Here is an 18,955-nt window from a genome sequence, read left to right on the forward strand (position 1 = left end):
AGACTGGTTCCAAACAGGAAAAGGAGTGTGTCAAGGCTGTATATTGTCACCCTGCTTATTTAACTTCTATGCAGAGTACATCATGAGAAACGCTGGACTGGAAGAAACACAAGCTGGAATCAAGATTGTCGGGAGAAATATCAATAACCTCAGATATGCAGATGACACCACCCTTATGGCAGAAAGTGAAGAGGAACTAAAAAGCCTCTTGATGAAAGTGAAAGAGGAGAGTGAAAAAGTTGGCTTAAAGCTCAACATTCAGAAAATGAAGATCATGGCATCTGGTCCCATCACTTCATGGGAAATAGATGGGGAAACAGTGGAAACAGTGTCAGACTTTATTTTGGGGGGCTCCAAAATCACTGCAGATGGTGATTGCAGCCATCAAATTAAAAGACACTCCTTGGAAGAAAAGTTATGAGCAACCTAGATAGCATATTCAAAAGCAGAGACATTACTTTGCTGACTAAGGTCCGTCTAGTCAAGGCTATGGTTTTTCCAGTAGTCATGTATGGATGTGAGAGTTGGACTGTGAAGAAAGCTGAGCGCTGAAGAATTGATGCTTTTGAACTGTGGTATTGGAGAAGACTCTTGAGAGTCCCTTGGACTGCAAGGAGATCCAACCAGTCCATTCTGAAGGAGATCAGCCCTGGGATTTCTTTGGAAGGAATGATGCTAAAGCTGAAACTCCAGTACTTTGGCCACCTCATGCGAAGAGTCGACTCATTGGAAAAGACTTTGATGCTAGGAGGGATTGGGGGCAGGAGAAGAAAGGGACTACAGAGGATGAGATGGCTGGATGGCATCACTGACTCGATGGACGCGAGTCTGAGTGAACTCCAGGAGTTGGTGATGGACAGGGAGGCCTGGCATGCTGCGATTCATGGGGTCACAAAGAGTCAGACACGACTGAGTGATTGAACTGAACTGAACTGAACTGAAGCCAGCCTTTTAACTCTCCTCTTTCACCTTCATCAAGAGACTCTTAATTCATCTTCACCTTCTGCCATTGAAGTGGTATCATCTGCATACCTTAAGTTGTTGATATTTCTCCTGGCAATCTTGATTCCAGCTTGTGAGTCATCCAAACTGTTAGTATTTGGTTGATATATTTAGGTTATCCTGTAGTAGGTGCATGTATGTTGAGTATAATATCCCTCTTTTGCATCAGTGCCTTTATCATTATATAATGCCATTCTCTCTCTTTATAGCCTTTGTTTTAAAGTATACTTTGTCTGATATGGGTATTGCTACCCCTTCTTGTCATTTCGGTTTGAATGAAATATCCCTATTCCATTCCCATTCAGTCATGTGTATCTTTAGCTTGACACAAGACTCTTGGGGTGACATATAGATGGGTCTTATTACTTCTTTATCCAATCAGTCATCCTATGTCTTTTGATTGGAACGTTTAGTTCATTGACAGTTAAAGTAATTATTGATATGTATGTACTTATTGCCATTTCACTACTTGTTTTCTGATTATTTCTGTAGTTCTTCTCTGTTCATTTCTTCTTTTAGTTCTTTCCCTTGTGGTGTGATGATTTTCTGCATGCTTGTGTTTCCTACTTTTTAGTTTTTGATTTGTGATTACCAGGGGATTCATATATATTAATCTGTACTTACTGTTTTAAACTACTAATCATTTAAATTCAAACACATTCTAAAAGAATATCTACATTTTTTATTCCCCTCCCCAACACTTTGTGGTTTGATGTCATAGTTTACATCTTTATCTTTATCCCTAGTTTATTGTAATTATGTTGGTTTAATAATTGTCTTTTAATCTTTGTGCTGGCCTATATAGGTGGTTGACCCTCAGTCCTTACCATATACTTGCTTTTCTAAGTGGGATTTTCCCTTTCCTGTAGATTCTTACTTCTTTTCCATTTAGAGGAGACCCTTTAACATTTCTTTTAGGGTAGGTTTCCTACTGATGAACTGTTTTAGTTTTTGCTTGTCTGAGAAGTTTCTTACCTCTCCTTGGATTCCAGATGCTAATCTTGCTGGGTAGAGTATTTTAGGTTGCAGATTTTTCCCTTTCAGGACTTTGGATATATCATGTCACTCCCTTCTGACCTGCCAGCTATCAGAGAAATCTGCTGATAGCCTTTTGGGGATTCTTACATATGACATTTTCTCTTGCGGCCTTTAGAATTCTCTGTTTTTAATTTTTGTCATTTTAATTGTGATGTCGTCTTTTGAGCCTGGGTTCGTTTCGATTGGCACTCCTGTGTTTCCTGTACCTAGATATGTTTCCTTGTCTAGGTGTTGGAAGCTTTCAGCCATAATTTCATTAACTATATATTCAACCACTTTCTTTCCCTTCTGGGACCCCAATAATGTAAACATTAGTGTGTTTGATGTTGTCCCAGAGATCCCGTCAACCATTCTCATTTTTCATGCTGTTTTCATTTTGGCTGTTCTGAGTGATTTCCACTATTCTATTTTCCAGGATCACTTATGCATCCTTCTGTACCACCTAATGCATAGTTAATTCCTTCTAATGTGTTTTTCATCTTAGTTATTGTATTCTTCAGCTGTTACTTCTTAAAATGTATTTTCTAGTGCCTTGTTAAAATTTTCACTGCATTCTTCTTTTCTTAATCTCTTTGGCACTCTTATTACTAATGCTTTGATATACGGTAAGTTGTATACTTCTGTTCCTTTTTTTCAGGAGCTTTCTCCTGCTCTGTCACCATAAACGAAGTCCTCTGTATTCTCATTTTGCTTAACTTTCTCTGTCTCTATGGAATTAGATGCAACAGTTATCTATTGTAGTCTTGAAGGAGTGTCCTTGTGTGGGAACAAAGCCATACAGTCTGCACGTGCCAGTTACTTTGGGGGGAGAAGCTGGATCTGGTGTGAACACCGTCACACCTTTCCCCAGCACGTGCAGTCAACTATCACCTTGGTGGTAATAGGACTGGAGATAGAGGGCATTCTAGTGTCAGTTGTGGACTGAATACATTTTTTTCCTACACACTATATATGTATTAAAGATAATGTATATGAATTGTCTATTATGATGCCAAGCACATAAGTGTTCACCTGGTAATTATCACCATTACAATCATTTAGTTTTACCAGTGAAAAGTAAGTGAAGAGAGAGTGAAAGAGAAAAATAAAAATAAATTTCTATATCAAATGGCAACATGTGTCCAAGTAATCCCGTGAGCTTTTGCCCTCATCTTCCTTAATCAGGTAGTGCTTATTAATTGTAATGTAATGATAGAGCCACAGTTAAGAGTTTTAATCATTAGATAGGCCTGTCAGTTTTACTCTGTTTTACTCTCCTACAACTTTCACTAATGAACCATTCATGATGGAAATTAAAGGAGAATCACTGCAAACTAACCCAGCATCTGTAGCCACAACTCCAAACATGTTCTCCACTGAGCCTGATTCAGTGGTGGATTTATCATGATTAGGGTAAAGAACAACAACAAAAGATAGATGGATATTTTCACAGGAAAAACTGACCAAATATTATACACTTAGACAGGCCTTCCCAGGTGGTGCAGCTGGTAAGGAATCCGCCCCAATGCAGGAGCTGCAGGTTTGATCCCTGGGTCAGGAGGATTCCTCTGGAGAGGGAAACGGCAACCCACCCCAGTATTCTTGCTTGGCCTGACGGGCTATTGTCCAGGGGCTTGCAGAGTCGGACATGACTCAGCACACTGACATAAGGAATTTTTATTTTACTGAAGAAATGCAGCATATTGCCTTTTCATTAATTTTTACTTCTGAAATGGAAAGAACACAAATTCCTAATAGTAAGAACAGCTCTAAAAGAATGGGCTTTGGGAATTAATTAGCAAATTCAACCCATGAACTCAATATTTAGAGGTCATTTTGTCTGGTCTGGGCATCATGTAAATTGCTTTCCCTAAATCTATGATGCACTTACCTCCTTTCCTGTAATTTTTCTTTTTAATGCTGCAAAGATCACTTGAAATTTTAGTATTAATGTTAATAACTTGGTATTTGCCATTTTAGTATTTAAAGAATAAAATTTCAGTCATATCATGAATCCCATGGAAAGATGTGATCAAAGATTCCTTACAGTTTAGAAGCAACTCCCCAGGGATGGGGTTTACCTTCTGGAGGGCAGGGGTGGGGTGGGGGGTTCTGAATGCTCCTGGGCTGGAACACAGTAGTAAGTAGTTTTTTGACTCAGGATATATGGCCATAATTCTTTCACATACACATTTCCCTTATACATTCCCCTTTAGATATTGAAAACCCCAGAATTTATGTCTCCAGCCTGGGCTTCTACCCCAAGCCCCAGACTTGTCTAACTGCCTCCTTGACATCGCTAACGTGACACCTAACAGAAATCTTTAACTTACTATGTCCACACCTGAACTCCTGATCTTATCTCTCCTGCAGGCTTCCAGATGTTCGGGTCAAAACCCCCAGAATCATCCCTCTTTTTTTCAACACTGGCGCCCACCAATTAATCAGCAAGTGCTCTAGATATTTCTTTTAAATTATATTCTAAATTTGACAACTTCTCACCACTTCCACTGCTAACATCCTTATCTGAGCCACCATTATCTCTCACTTATATTATTTTAATAGCCTTTTGCTTTTCTTGCTTCGACTTTAATCTCAATATAGGTTCCACCTTTCTGAGGGAAAAAAAAAAAAAAAAAACCTAAGCCAAATCATGTGACTCCGCTGCTCAAAACTCTCCCCCATCTCATACAGAATAAGAACCAAGGTCCTTCAGTGCTCTGCAAGCTACATATGACCTGACAACCATTGCCCCTCTAATCCCATCTCCTAGCACAACTGCCTCTGCTTTCTATACTCCAGTCATATAGACCCCTTTGCAGCCAGAGCTCCCGTGCTTTGAAAGAATGGGGAAGAGATATTTGGTGGGGATATGGGTACAACCAATAGTGTGTTACACTAATTCAGATTCTGAAAGGACATAAAATATACTCTCTATCTGCAATCTATAATATCTTAATTTTCAGCCTATTATGTTCTTTGTGGCAATTTAAAAGTATGCTTGCAAATTCTTTGACACTCCTTCTATCAAGAGATGGGTATAATTCCCTTCCCCTTAACTATAAGCAGGACTTAACAGCTGCCTTAATCACAATGCTGCAAAAGTGATGCTATGAGACTTCTGAGGCTTGATTAGGAAAGGACATGCAGCATCTGCTAGTTTCTCTTGGGATGGTGACTTTCGGAACCTAATCACCATGCCATGAGGAAGAGCAGAGAACACATGGAGAGACCACAGGTAGGTGTTCCAGGTAGGAGCCATCAGCCAGTGTCACCCTCCAGACAAGAGTGAGGAAGCTGGCTTTCATGTGATTCAACTCCAGTTTCAAACTGCACCACAGGACACTGCATGTAGCCAAGCTCTGCTCAAACTGCAGATTCATGATCCAAATAAAGATGGCTGTTTTCAGGCCATTAAGTCTGAGGTGGTTTGTCATCTAGGAATAGATAATGGAACATACTTTTTCCAAATCATTTTTGATTCTTACTTCCAGAAGTCAGCACCTACTTTACTGCCATCCTTCCTCCTTCCATACTTCAACTTTTATCTCTCTTCCCTCACTTTGGTGTTTTTTTTATTGTTCTTTTCCCCATTTTATTATCAGGACAAGCATTTTAAATAAGCAATTCTATTAAAGGAAACATTGGCCACAAATATTTGAGAATTTGTTTTTGATATCCTATCTCTGAAATATATTGCTTTTCATTACATTTGATGTAGTTTCACACTTTAACTACCTGCTATAAAAGTGATTTTTTTAAAAAAATTGTTGATTTAAAAAAATTTTTTTAAATCTAAACATTTTTTATTAAATACCAATCTTAAGCTCTACCAGTCATATACACAGGCTGTGAGAACCATTAGTTTCCACCTGATCTGTCCTTATATTGAAAAATATAAAAGACGCAATTACACTTTTTCTTTAAACTACAAGAACAATATAATAACTAAAGTATACCAAAATTTTTACTTACAGAGGCTATCTCTGATATTGTTAACTGATGATTTTTAGTTCTGGTTGCCCCAAATTTCCAGAGTAAATGTGCTCCTTTTATAATAACTAAAAACAGATTTTAAAATTATGTTTAACAGCACTATAAAAAACATATTCTAAATTGTTTTTTATTTAAATGGGGGTAGGGCTCTTTTCCCATTCTCTTCTTTCTTGTTTCAGTTTAACCTAGAACTTTTACCCTTGAAAAAATCAGGCAACTAGCCCAGGCAGCATGAGCTGTGAGCAGTGTCCTCTTTTGTTCAACAGTTCCAAAGATTTAATCTTACTTAAACTGGGGAGTTAGCTCTCCTAGTCTAGTAATCTTAAAAAGTCTTTTTATTGGTACATGTTTTATTTCTCCCACATAACTTTCAGTTACAATATCACAATTAAATTTTTTGATTATTTAGCTCTATTTCCTTTCTCTGTAGGTCACTCCAGCTTACTGTGTTTTTACACTCAGAGACATTTGTAACAGCTGTCTGTTTTATCACTCCTCAAGCCAGGTGGCTCTTTCCCATGTCTTTCCACCTTCTTGATGACTTTAGTCTATGTTTTTCAATTAAATAAAGACCGATGTAGAAAACAGCAGGGGTTTCTATTTTAGTGTCCTTTCTCATGGATGCTTCTGGGGTTAGTGCATCTCTGCTCCTCTAATGCTCTCTTTACTCCCAGCTGGATGAGTCCCATGAACTAAGATGGCTGAATGTTCTTTCCCAGAGGAAGTCAACCTAAAGTGGGTTCAGAAATTCTCAGGCACACCTGAGCCAGTGTAATGCCTCTATTATTATGAAAGTTGGCCCAAAGTGATGAAAGCATTTGTTTGGATCTAATGTTCTCCATAGAACTAAGATACTAAGTGGGTTTGGTTTTTCCTTTTAGGCTGCAGGACTTAGCACAGGTCTCCTATTGCCATTTCTTATACTGAAGGGAATGGGGTTTATATGAATAGTGGAGAACTGTTATTTGAAAAAATAAAATTATTTTGTAGTTTTGTGGTGAGCTGAAGACCAATAGCTATGAACACCTTCTTAATTCATTTCAAGATGGTTTCTCCCTCACGATGTCAAGAACACCTTTTACCTCTATTTTGAATGATCCCAAAAATTAATGATTGGTGCTAACTCTGACCTCTAACTAGATTCAGCTACCTACTTCACATTTCCACTTGGACAAGCACCTCAATGGCATATGTTCAAAACTGAACTCATGATCCTCTTCATCCCATAGACCTAGTTCTTCCCTTAGGATTTCCCATTTCAAATACCAGCTCTGCAAATGCTGATAGCACTTGTTGTTCAGGACAGAAATTTGTCTTTGTCCACTGCTGTATCTCCTACACCCAACACAACGCCTTACACATAGCTGATACTTAGTAATTTTTTTATGAATATTGAATAATTTTATGGAAACTGCCATTAAATAAGACTCTCAACTTCCTCAAAGGCCAATGAAGTGGATTATGGTTTATCCAAAACTCCATGCAAATCTTTACTGCCTCTAAAATCCAGGCTCTTTCCTCATGCCAAAGCTACCACTATTTACTCAAACAGTTGAATGCCTCCTAAATTCCCATCATTATTGTGCATCAACATGCAGTTAAATGAATGAATTGATTATAATTTTCTCTGCTCTACCAAATTTCTACTTCTCAAACTGTGCTTCATGAATGTGTCACTGCTAGAAAATGAACACTAACTGTGCATTCAGGGCATTTAAAAGCCAATTTGAGTGAAATGTTGCTATCTTGATAGGAAGGATTTGAGCTCTAAGAAATCTAAGCATTTTTGAAAGCAAATTGTGTCATCAGACTGAAATTACATGCAAAAATTATCTAAACTATTTTACATATGATAGACAGTCACACTTTGTAAGAGATGAAGCTTTCAAAATGTAGGGGATGAAGTTGAACAATATCAACCTCCAGTTAATTACCTCCAATCCAAGTCTCTGCTCATGGAAACAGGCAAAAGATGCAACTATGGTACACAGTAGTGTGAGACTTCAGGTAAAAGTGGAGGATGCTATTACAGTCCTGATCATGTACAGGGAGCAGCGTTGCGTTTCATCTATTATTGTAGAGACTCTCTTTTGAGTACTTAATGCGTAAGATGCGTTATTCCTGGATTTGGTCCACCACTTTTCTTTGCATAGGACAAGCAGAGTAGAGCATACCTTGGAGGAACAAAGGAGACTTCTTAGGCTGAGCTTTCCTTGCTCCAGACCACCTTAATTACATTAAACAGTTGCTGGTTAACTAAATCCCTTGGAAGTATACCACTAATTGTTCAGCCATCACACCTTGAGGGCAAACAATGTAACTCCTCAGTCACCTGCTCTCTGATTTGATCATTCTCAGTTCAGCTTTTGACTATTCAACAAGATCCTGAAAAGTAAGTAATGAGACCTGCATGTGAATTAAAATCCTTCAATTCCAAAAGTAAAAATCCAAGGTATTGTGTCCATTTGAATAGTTACAAATTTTTTAACACTAAGTTTCCTAGATATCATTAGGTGAGAGCGCCTTTTCTCTACTTAGTTGGGATGCTATTGCATTCCATCACTGACCTCCTTTCTAGGCCACAAATATTTCAGGACAGTGACAATAGGTAACACTTATTGAGCAATTATGGTGTGCCAGTTACCTTACTTAGACCAGGGTTTCTCAATCTAGGCACTACTGAAATTTGGATCAGATAATTCTGATGTGGGCCTTTAGGATGGTCTTTGTGACCTTTGTTAGGCAAAGATTTTTTTAACTACAATACTGAAACCATATTTCATACCAAAAAAATTGATAAATCAGACTTCATCAAAATGAAAACCTTCTGTTAAAAAATGCAAGTTACAGACTAGGAGCAAATAATTGCAAATCACATATCTGATAAAAGACTTGTATCTAGAAGACAGAACTCTTAAAAACTCAGAAGCAAAAACAAAAAAACAAATAATCAAATTTAAATGAGCAAAGGACCTGAACATCTTTTCAAAGAGGACATACAAACAGCCAAACAGTACATGGAAAGGTGCTCAACATCACTAATCATCAGGGAAATGCAAATCAAATCCACAATCAGATATCACCTCACATCTGTTAGCACGGCTATTATCAAAAAAGACAAAATGTCAGTGCTTGTTCTCTATTTCCAGGAGCATCCAAGGTCTCTACCCTGCCCCACCACACACCCAGCTGTCACATCAAAAATGTCTCCAGAAATTGCTAAATATTCTCTGGTAGACAAAACTCCCTCCAGTTGAGATCTACCACCTTAGATATATCAACTTAATTATTAATTCTCTAAACACCTCCAAGAGAGAAGTTGTAGGTGTACCTCACTGTAGGTGAGGCACAGAGAGATTCAATAATCAGCCTAATGTCACATAGCTCCTAGAGATACAGCTGGTATCTGATTCCAGAGACCCAACTCTTAACTGCTACCCTAGAGACTTGACACCTTTTTGACTTTTTTAGGCCTTAATGAAAAGAGGCTTGCTGGATCAGGATCCCTTCCAGAATTACTGAAAAAGAACTGCTTCGGCAATGAAGACAAATTTAGGGATTGAAACTGGAAAGTAATAAGGGGAGTAAGGTTTCCCCCTAACCATATATACCTGAGTCACAGTAATGGAAAGAAGACATTTTTAAAATGGGGAATAACCACTGTATAAACAATCTGAAATCCCACAGCTTGGTAACTTCATTTTTCTACTTCCTAAATCATTTTTAGATTTAGGTAGAATAAATGCTGAGAATAATTTAAGCACATCCTCTCTTTAGGTATCTGGCCCACTAGCCAGCATAATTCTCATCATTAGATTCTCCCCTTTAATTGGAGATTTATATCTTCCAATTAGAAAATTCATCTGCAGATGACCCTTGTTAAAATGCTAATATCCATATTAAGCTCTGTTAGTCTTTGTTTAAATAAATTAATCAAATTAGTGAGTCATTTAGCAAGCCATTAGGAAGTAAATTACAAAACATAAAAGTTCTGATGGCCCAGTCAGAGGCAGGGAAAATCTGGTTACATGGTGTTTTGCAAGGAAGCCACACACAGGGCTGGTAGCACAGTTCGGGCAGTGCAAGATAAGCAAGGTGCTGGGCAGGGCACAGGTAGCCTGTAGTGAGGAGGCATAGAGAGTCACATATAGGAACCCTTGCCTCCTTTTTGTCTTCCCCAGTCCCCTATTAGACAAACTCTTTCCCTCCTCAAATTCCAGAGTTTTTCCCTCAAAATGCACACTGATCCCAGGCTATCCAAGAAGGTTGCACAGTAGACTTGCCACTTGATAGCAAACTATAAAGGGGGTGAAAATTTCCTCAAGTGGCACTGTTCTTCCTTGAATCAGCTACACAAACTGCCTTCTACTTGAATGATGCACAGATTTCTAAGTGCATTTGCAATGAATTTGCAATGCACATGGTTTTTTCCTGGCCCTGGCTTCTCCAAATATCTTGTAGAACACAAAATTTCACCATCTTCTGTGGGTCAAGAGACAGAGGCCGAGGGTGCTCCTTGCTATCTTTTATCTTATGTAGGGAGACAAAGAATAATTTCATTCCTTCCTCCCACTCAGTACCTCTAAATAAACGCAAGTAGACAATTCCTTGTTTTCTCTGATCCAGAAAGTGTCAGTCACTACATTAATAGGCTTCCTATTCCTATTTGGAGGTGACTATTGTGAGAATTTTTTTTCCAAAAAAGAAGGAAAGTATAAAATGCAACTGAAATTTAAACTAGGCTCTGTAATTAAGCACTTTAAATCTGTTCAAAATAATTTTCAAGCATTTAACTGCTAACAGAAAACTTCAAAAGTAGGTAAGAAAATCAGACCCCAGGTTCATAACTGATGTAACAGGAAAACTTTTATTGTGGAACTATTAAAGGTCAGTGATTAAAAAAAGGAAAATAAACCATTATGCAGATTAAAAAGCTATGTTGAGTAGTTTATTTCCAAAGTGACTAGATAAATCTCACCTAAGTATACCGCAGTTATCAAGGAGGCTTAGAGGTGGAAAGCTGCCCTATCTGATCAAACTATCTTGCCTTTTGAGAAAATCAGGGCGAAAGATAAACACATATAAACTTGGATCTTAAAATAACAAAAAACTTCTACTTATTCTATTTTGCAACTATGATCTTTTAAAGTGGTGGCCTTAGGAAAATCTGCTTTGGCAAGCAACTGCAGAGGCTCCTGTGGAGAGGAAGTGAAAAGACTGGGCTTATATACAAGGGCTGCTGGCACATTCAAAGCGCAGGGGATAGTTCACAGAGCAAAATGCAGTCCTAAGTAAATGGGTTTCAGGCAATTTCAGTGTTAAGATAACATCATTAAGAATAGAACAGATTGTGCTCAGACCCTGCTGTTTATAATTAACACGTTCTTTCCAAATACTCCAGGGTCCCTGGTAAATAGTCTTCTGCTCACATTCACCCAGACCAATCAGAGTATTTTCATCAGATTCCATGCTGGGCCAGCACCTGTCTGGACAAATCCAATGGAGCCAAAGAACTCCTCTCCCAGGCCAGCTGAGTAGCTGGATGAACACAGTTTGGCTTAGTCATTGTCACAGTGTCCATATGGCTTTGAAGCTTGTTTTCACAAGAAATCATACAAGTATTTTATTATGTCAAAGTTCACCGTCCTATAAACAAAAACAGATAGTATGTTAGCATCCTCACCCCCTAGACTGCTCAGCTTTGTATGTATGATTCTGAGAAGCACATGCCAAATAATTCACAACTAATGCTAAACAATCGTATGATACCATCAAAAGCATCATGACAGAATTAACATTGTTTTTTACTGTCACTAGGAACAGAGTTTCTTTAAAAAGTTTCCCTCCCATGCATAAAGTTTGCTTTTCTAACGAAAGTAAATGAAGTCAGAACTATCCAACATTCATATATTTCAATTATAGCACAGCAAGTTTGGATTTCATTTGAAAGCTATTTGCTTTTTGTCTAATAACCAGAATAGAGCAATTACAGAGGCAGCAGTATTTAAATCTTCTTTGCTTTTGAACACTGTTTATCTCCCCAAACACCTGTTTTATCATTACATAATGCATAGCTCATCTGTCCTCATTTGTAGTTTTCATTCTTTTCAGTCTTTTTACATTGGCTGACCTGTGTGTGTATTGTAACTAAATCTGTATGATCTAAGAATACGATACAACAAACAGACGATATGAATGTATATTTTTGTACTCTGACGGCAGGCAGAATAAAATAGCAGAAGACAGACATATAATTATTTTCCTTTCTCTAAATTCATTCTTCACTATAGATATTCAGACTTGGAGGTTTATTATTTGAATAAACGGTCAAAATAATTAGATATAATGATCTAGCAATAAGTATAAAATTAAAGCCTTAAAGTATTCAATTCTGCAAAAATAATCATCCATATGAGAACAGCCTTTTAAAGATTCACTAATTGCATGCTCTTATTTATTAAACCATCATTAATTGGTGTTTTTGTCTATCATTTTGTAATACACTTTCTAAAAAAGTTTCTAAGCAAATGACTGACATATCAAATTTTTTAAAAAATCAGGAATAGGGAACTATAGATACTGCTTATGCAAAAACATTTAAAAATAGCTCAAATGAGATGCTATGGCTTTGTGGCACCTAATGATGGAATGAAGAGTACTTTAATTGTTTCACTATAAGAGTGCCTCTCTGAAGAACACCAGAACTTTTCAATTGCATAAATACACTGCCAAAACAATCCTATTATCACTGGGGGTACTAAAACAACCAAAAATACTTACTAAAAAAAAAAAAACAGAAAACCTTATCTTAGGCATAATGTCACAAAAGGTACGGTTACTATATCATAAAGCTATTTATTTTTATGTGCTTTCCTTTCATTCGACTATGTGTTACTGGAGTTATTTGCTCAGTCGTATCCAACTCTTTGAGACCCCAGAGACTGTAGCCTGCCAGGCTCCCCTGTCCATGGAATTCTCCAGGCAAGAATACTGGAGTGTGTTGTCATTTTCTTCTCCAGGGGATCTGCCCGACCAAGAGACTGAACCTGGGTCAGTGCAGGCAGATTCTTTACTGTCTGAGCCACCAGGGAAGCCCATTACAGAACTCCCCAAATTTACTAATAACAATGTACCACTAAAAATTACCTTTTAAAAAATCATGAAAAGATTTTTTATGATTGGTTGAAAACGTCTTTTTTAGAGGGTCTGAGAAGACAAAAGACACGGTAGGCTATTTTTAATCATAGGCAAAAAGGACAGCTGGATTTGTACATCTCTCCAGGCACATTTCCCTACAATGACTTTGGGTCCTAAGGTTATAAACCTAAAGTGACAAAGTAAATTGAACTTAATGTTAAGTTTTATTGTCTTCTGGATTTATTAATTTTTTTTTCCCACTGAATAGAAAAGAAAAGTTTAAAGAAGCTGTGATTGAAACAAAGTTGCAACACTGTGGGACTAGAAGGCGTTACTTGCTAAGACTATTACAAAGCCATACAAAATGATCCATATGAAGCCGTAACTACAGTAGCATGAGAGGTAAGAAGAACAGAGAATTGCAACTATGCTGTGATAGGTAGAAATGTTTGTATAACACACTAGTGCTAGAATTTAAACAAATGAAAATCCTGTGATTTGTTAGTGGCAGAACTCCATCTTATCTAATAACCCATTTGTTTAACACTGCAGCATAGTTTGTGCAATAAATTTTTCTTTATAGAACATCTGGACTGACTTAAAAACACTAAGCATTTGTAAAAGGTTTATGAATTCTATTTCTCTGCTTTGCCCCTGGGAAGTACTCAAGCAAACTGAATCATACAGTTAAAGCCTTTGGACTTAAAAAAAAAAAAAAAAACAAACCTAAATTAATTGGGAATTGAATATGTAAGATCATCCCTCTAAGAAACATTTACTCCCAAGATGATAACTACTTTTTCCTATCATCCCTCCATTCTCCAATATAAACAGGTAACTTACCAACTGATTCCCACATGTATCATTTTAAGAGAGCAGAATTTTATAAAGTAACTGCAAGGGCAACATTAAAACTGGGCACATATTCCAAAGATAGTTTTTAAATACTATAGAAGATTCTCTCACTGAACACAAATGAATTATTTTCTAAAGTAAGCATCTAGAAAGAAACAGGATAAACAAAAATAGTGTTGGTGGTACTCTGCCTAGGAGTAATTCTTAAATCAGAATTTAGACTACTTATAAGTTAATTACATGGCATATATATCTAAGGATTTTGATTATCTAATGAAAGAGATGGGAATACCAGACCACTTGACCTGCCTCTTGAGTAACCTATATGCAGGTCAGGAAACAACAGTTAGAACTGGACATGGAACAACAGATTGGTTCCAAACAGGAAAAGGAGTATGTCAAGGCTGTATATTGTTACCCTGCTCATTTACTTATATGCATAGTACATCATGAGAAATGCTGGGCTGGAAGAAGCACAAGCTGGAATCAAGATTGCTGGGAGAAATCTCAATAACCTCAGATATGCAGATGACACCACCCTTATGGCAGAAAGTGAAGAGGAACTAAAAAGCCTCTTGATGAAAGTGAAAGAGGAGAGTAAAAAAGTTGGTTTAAAGCTCAACCTTCAGAAAATGAAGATCATGGCATCTGGTCCCATCACTTCATGGGAAATAGATGGGGAAACAGTGGAAACAGTGTCAGACTTTATTTTTCTGGGCTCCAAAATCACTGCAGATGGTGACTGCAGCCATGAAATTAAAAGATGCTTACTCCTTGGAAGGAAAGTTATGACCAAACTAGATAGCATATTCAAAAGCAGAGTTATTACTTTGCCAACAAAGGTCCGTCTAGTCAAGGCTATGGTTTTTCCAGTGGTCATGTATGGATATGAGAGTTGGACTGTGAAGAAAGCTGAGTGCCGAAGAATTGATGCTTTTGAACTGCGGTGTTGGAGAAGACTCTTGAGAGTCCCTTGGACTGCAAGGAGATCCAACCAGTCCATTCTAAAGGAGATCAGTCCTAGGTGTTCTCTGGAAGGACTGATGCTAAAGCTGAAACTACAATACTTTGGCCACCTCATGTGAAGAGTTGACTCATTGGAAAAGACTCTGATGCTGGGAGGGATTGGGGGCAGGAAGAGAAGGGGATGGCAGAGGATGAGATGGCTGGATGGCATCACTGACTCGATGGACGTGAGTCTGAGTGAACTCTGGGAGTTGGTGATGGACAAGGAGGCCTGGCGTGCTGCGATTCATGGCATCGCAAAGAGTCGGACACGAATGAGCGACTGAATTGAACTGAACTGAAGGATAATTTTGCCTTTATCCTTTTATTTCACGTTGTTGATTTCACCACATTGACATACTTTTTTCTTTTGGGGTACTATTTGATTTCCTTTTACTTATGTAGGCAGTTTGAATTTTTCTTTCTTAGTTTGGTTTTTCAGAGAATTTGCAATCACGCAACTTTAAGTTACAATATTAAGTTATTTTGCCATGTCTTCCTAGACTGTGGAGGGAAAAAAATCAGAAACTTCAACTACCGTTAACATTAAGGACAATTTAAGTACAATGTTTATTAAGCATGTTTTCAGCTGTGTTCTTCCATACTCTACCTCCATAGTCTGTGCTCCTTTCTAGAACCAGTCTCCTACTGCTTCTGTGTCCAAATCTTTCACAGTTCCTTGGTCAAGAAGGTCCTTTATGTCCTCTACCTCTTCCTTGAATGGTTTTTTCTCAACCAGGCTTAACTGAAAGTTGGCTCCCACTGAGGGATCAAGTCTCCTCTTTAGCTCTTTCCATTGAGGTTAGACTCTACTACAGCCCAGGCAGGTCTGTCATGTGAGGCCGCTGTCCTTGTGCAAAAGGCTCTGCTCGTGTGAGACTCAAACCATTCCACTAACCACCCTTTATCCCCCTGTCACCACCTCTTAGTGAATAATGCAGTATCCAGTTCAGTTTCCTCTCTATTCCAAGATCTGCCTCAGCTTTAGTGTCTTCATTGCACTTGTCCCTTTTACCTCAAATGAGCTTTTCTGCTCTCATGATCACACTCAGAAATGCTCTACTTCTAAAAAACATAAATTCAGACATTCCACCTGGATCCCAATTTCCTTTAAGTTACCTGGAACACCTGGAAACAACCAGTGTACAAACCTCTCTTCGCCTTTTCCTCATCTACAAATAATTACTGAGTATTAAGTGCTAGACACTGATCTATTAGCCCTCCACATGCTTTACTTCCTTTCTTCCCTTCTTAGCTTAGACTCCATGGTTTGTCACCTCAAGCATTCATTTGCTAGCATCCACTGAATTCACCTGGCAAAACCCCAATCCTATGTGATTTCAATTATACCCTTTTGCTGTCCCAGTACCCAGCACATGGAATGCTGTTGGAGAAGATCACAAGTTTCACAGATTGGTGCCACTGTAAATTCAAGGTCGGGAACCTCAACTGGGCCCTCAACACTCTCAGCAAGTTGCTTTCCTTGTTAGCACTTTCTTCCATTCCCCATGGCAGCTATTTCAAATATCCATTTCTGTCTCAAACTGTTGTACTTCTGTCCTTAAGTCTCTTGCCTCTACCTTTGCACATAAAATAGCCAACAGATCTCTAAATTCAGTTCCATCTGAAACCACCTTTTCCTCTTGTATAATGAAAAAGGAGTCCCCTCTCTCATTTAGGGCTATTTCTTTAACTCATGTTTCTAAATCCTATGTTATATATCTTTTCAAGGACTTTAAATTAGTTACCTCTCTTTTGTATCATTAACTCTTCTTCCCTACAAGTTCTTTCCTATCAGCATTTAAATATGCTCATATCTTTAAAAATAATAAGCTACTCATGCCCCCACAAGCTGTTTAGTAGGTAACAATCCTCTATTCCTCTTTATAGCAAAAATAGTCTAGAAAATAGGTACATGAGGGCAGGATACAGATCTGTTATACATCTTGCTACATCCCTAAAGCCTAGTATAGTGATTATAATGAACATCACAATAAATCTTAAGTGAATAAAAAGCATTATCTGTATGTGCAGCATCAACTTACTCACAAATACCACTTAATGCACTATATCCTAACTTGTACCCCACTGTATCCCTGAAAGTGTTCTTGTTAAAGTCACAAATGACAGCTTTACCATTAGATAGACTCTGCCTGACTTCTTGGCAGTAACCAATAAGTTTGACCATTATTCCCTTGCCTTAGGTTTTTCTACCTTTCTTAGATATACAACTTTTTGTATTACTGTTTTAACCACTTAAGTTTGTATCATGAGTATTTTCCTGTGTTTTTATCCTTTAAAATTACAATTTTAAGTAACCTCACAATTTTTAAAATAATTTATTTTTAATTGGAGAATAACTGCTTTACAATATTATGTTGATTTCTGCCATATATCATCATGAATCAGCCATAGGTATACACATGTCCCCTTCCTCTTGAACCTCTCTTCCACCTCCTGCCACATCCCACCCTTCCTAGTTGTCACAGAGCACTGGACTTGAACTCCGTGTCATACAGGAAATCTCCACCAGCTATCTAATTTTACACATGGTAATGCATCTGTTTCAGTGCTACTCTCAATTCTTCCCACCCTCTGAGAAGGTCTGAGTAAGTCAGTGATTGACACAGTCTCTGCTTTGCTCTTCATGGGCTTATACTGTACGAAGAAAAATGAGTTCTAATTATTGAATGAATTATTTAAATAAAATAATGGTAAGTCTCAGAAGATAAGGGGACCTGGATAAACTAACTATGAACAGTGTGTGGGAGTGGGGTGGAGGGCATGGACAATGGGAGGTCATAGTATGCTTGAGGATAGCTTCTTCAAGAAATATGCATTTAAACTGAAATCTAAAGGTTATGCAGCAGTTAGCTGGATAGAGGAGGATTTGGAAAGTGTTGCATATGCAATGAATGGTGAATATGAAGAACTGAAGAAAAAGAACAAACCCAAAGTGGTCAAAGTGTAAATATCTACAGAAGATGTGTGTGTGATAGGTATGGCTGGGCACAAAGGCTGAGGCCAAGTCACTGGGGCCTTGAAAGTTATTTTAAACATTTTGGTTTTTTATCCTAAGAGTTACAGGAAATTATTGAAGACTTTTAAGTAGAAGGGTGACATTAAATTTTTACTAGATCACTCTGGCAATAGTGTGGACAACAAATTATAAGAGAATAAGAATAGACAGAAAACCAATTAGAAGGTTACCAGAGAAGAGATAACAGGGGCTTGATCTAGAGCATTAATGATACAAAGGATAAAAGTGAACGAATTGAGAACATAGGAAGGACCTGACAGGCTCAGAAAAACTAATGCTTGGATACTGGGAGTAGGGGGATGACAAATGTCACTAGTGACTGCCAGGTTTTAGGCCTGTGCAACATGACAGACTGCAGTGCTAATCATTGAACCAGGGAACACCGAAAGAAAGCAGCATCATTCCTTTTTTGTTGGCAAGCAGAAGAAGAGGGGGGAATTCCTGAGTTCAGTTTTGGAAATATATTGATACAGGTGGGAAATATCCAAAAGTCAAGAATACTAGAAAAAAGGTCTGGCCTCTAAAAAACTGGGGAGTATGATTAGTACATAGATAGTTGTTGAAGTCAGGAGTAAAGTAAAAATAGTCTAGGAAAAAAAATATATGAAAAGAGCCAAGCCTTAAGGAACAACTAAATGTAAAGGTCAGTGGATAGGATAAGCTGACAAATGAGCTTGAGAGGAAGCAGCCAAGGAATAAAGATGAAAATCACAAGATTGGAATCATGGACTCTAGGAGAAGAGTTTTAAAAGAGAGAGAGTGGTCAATTTTGTTGGGTGCCACTGAGAATACATACTCTGAGGGCTGAAAAGGGGAGGAGATGGGATTCAGAGCAGAAGTGGAAGAGCCCATCTGATATAGGAGGACACAGAACCCCAATCTACCGATAAAGGAAAGACACAA

The 18,955-nt window shown here is 38.0% G+C and overlaps 1 protein-coding gene across 1 annotated transcript in view; it reads right to left on the reverse strand.

Moving 5' to 3' along the window:
• Positions 1–10,859: 10,859 nt before the first annotated feature.
• ORC5 (origin recognition complex subunit 5) overlaps positions 10,860–18,955 on the reverse strand; it is a 74,219-nt gene continuing 66,123 nt past the window's right edge. The window contains exon 14 of the mRNA XM_040260781.1: positions 10,860–11,661. Coding sequence (XP_040116715.1) covers positions 11,616–11,661 — 46 coding nt within the window. The 3' untranslated portion in view covers positions 10,860–11,615. The remainder of the gene's footprint in view (positions 11,662–18,955) is intronic.

This window comes from Oryx dammah, unplaced genomic scaffold (genome assembly GCF_014754425.2).
Source record: "Oryx dammah isolate SB20612 unplaced genomic scaffold, SCBI_Odam_1.1 HiC_scaffold_18, whole genome shotgun sequence".
NCBI lineage: Eukaryota > Metazoa > Chordata > Mammalia > Artiodactyla > Bovidae > Oryx > Oryx dammah.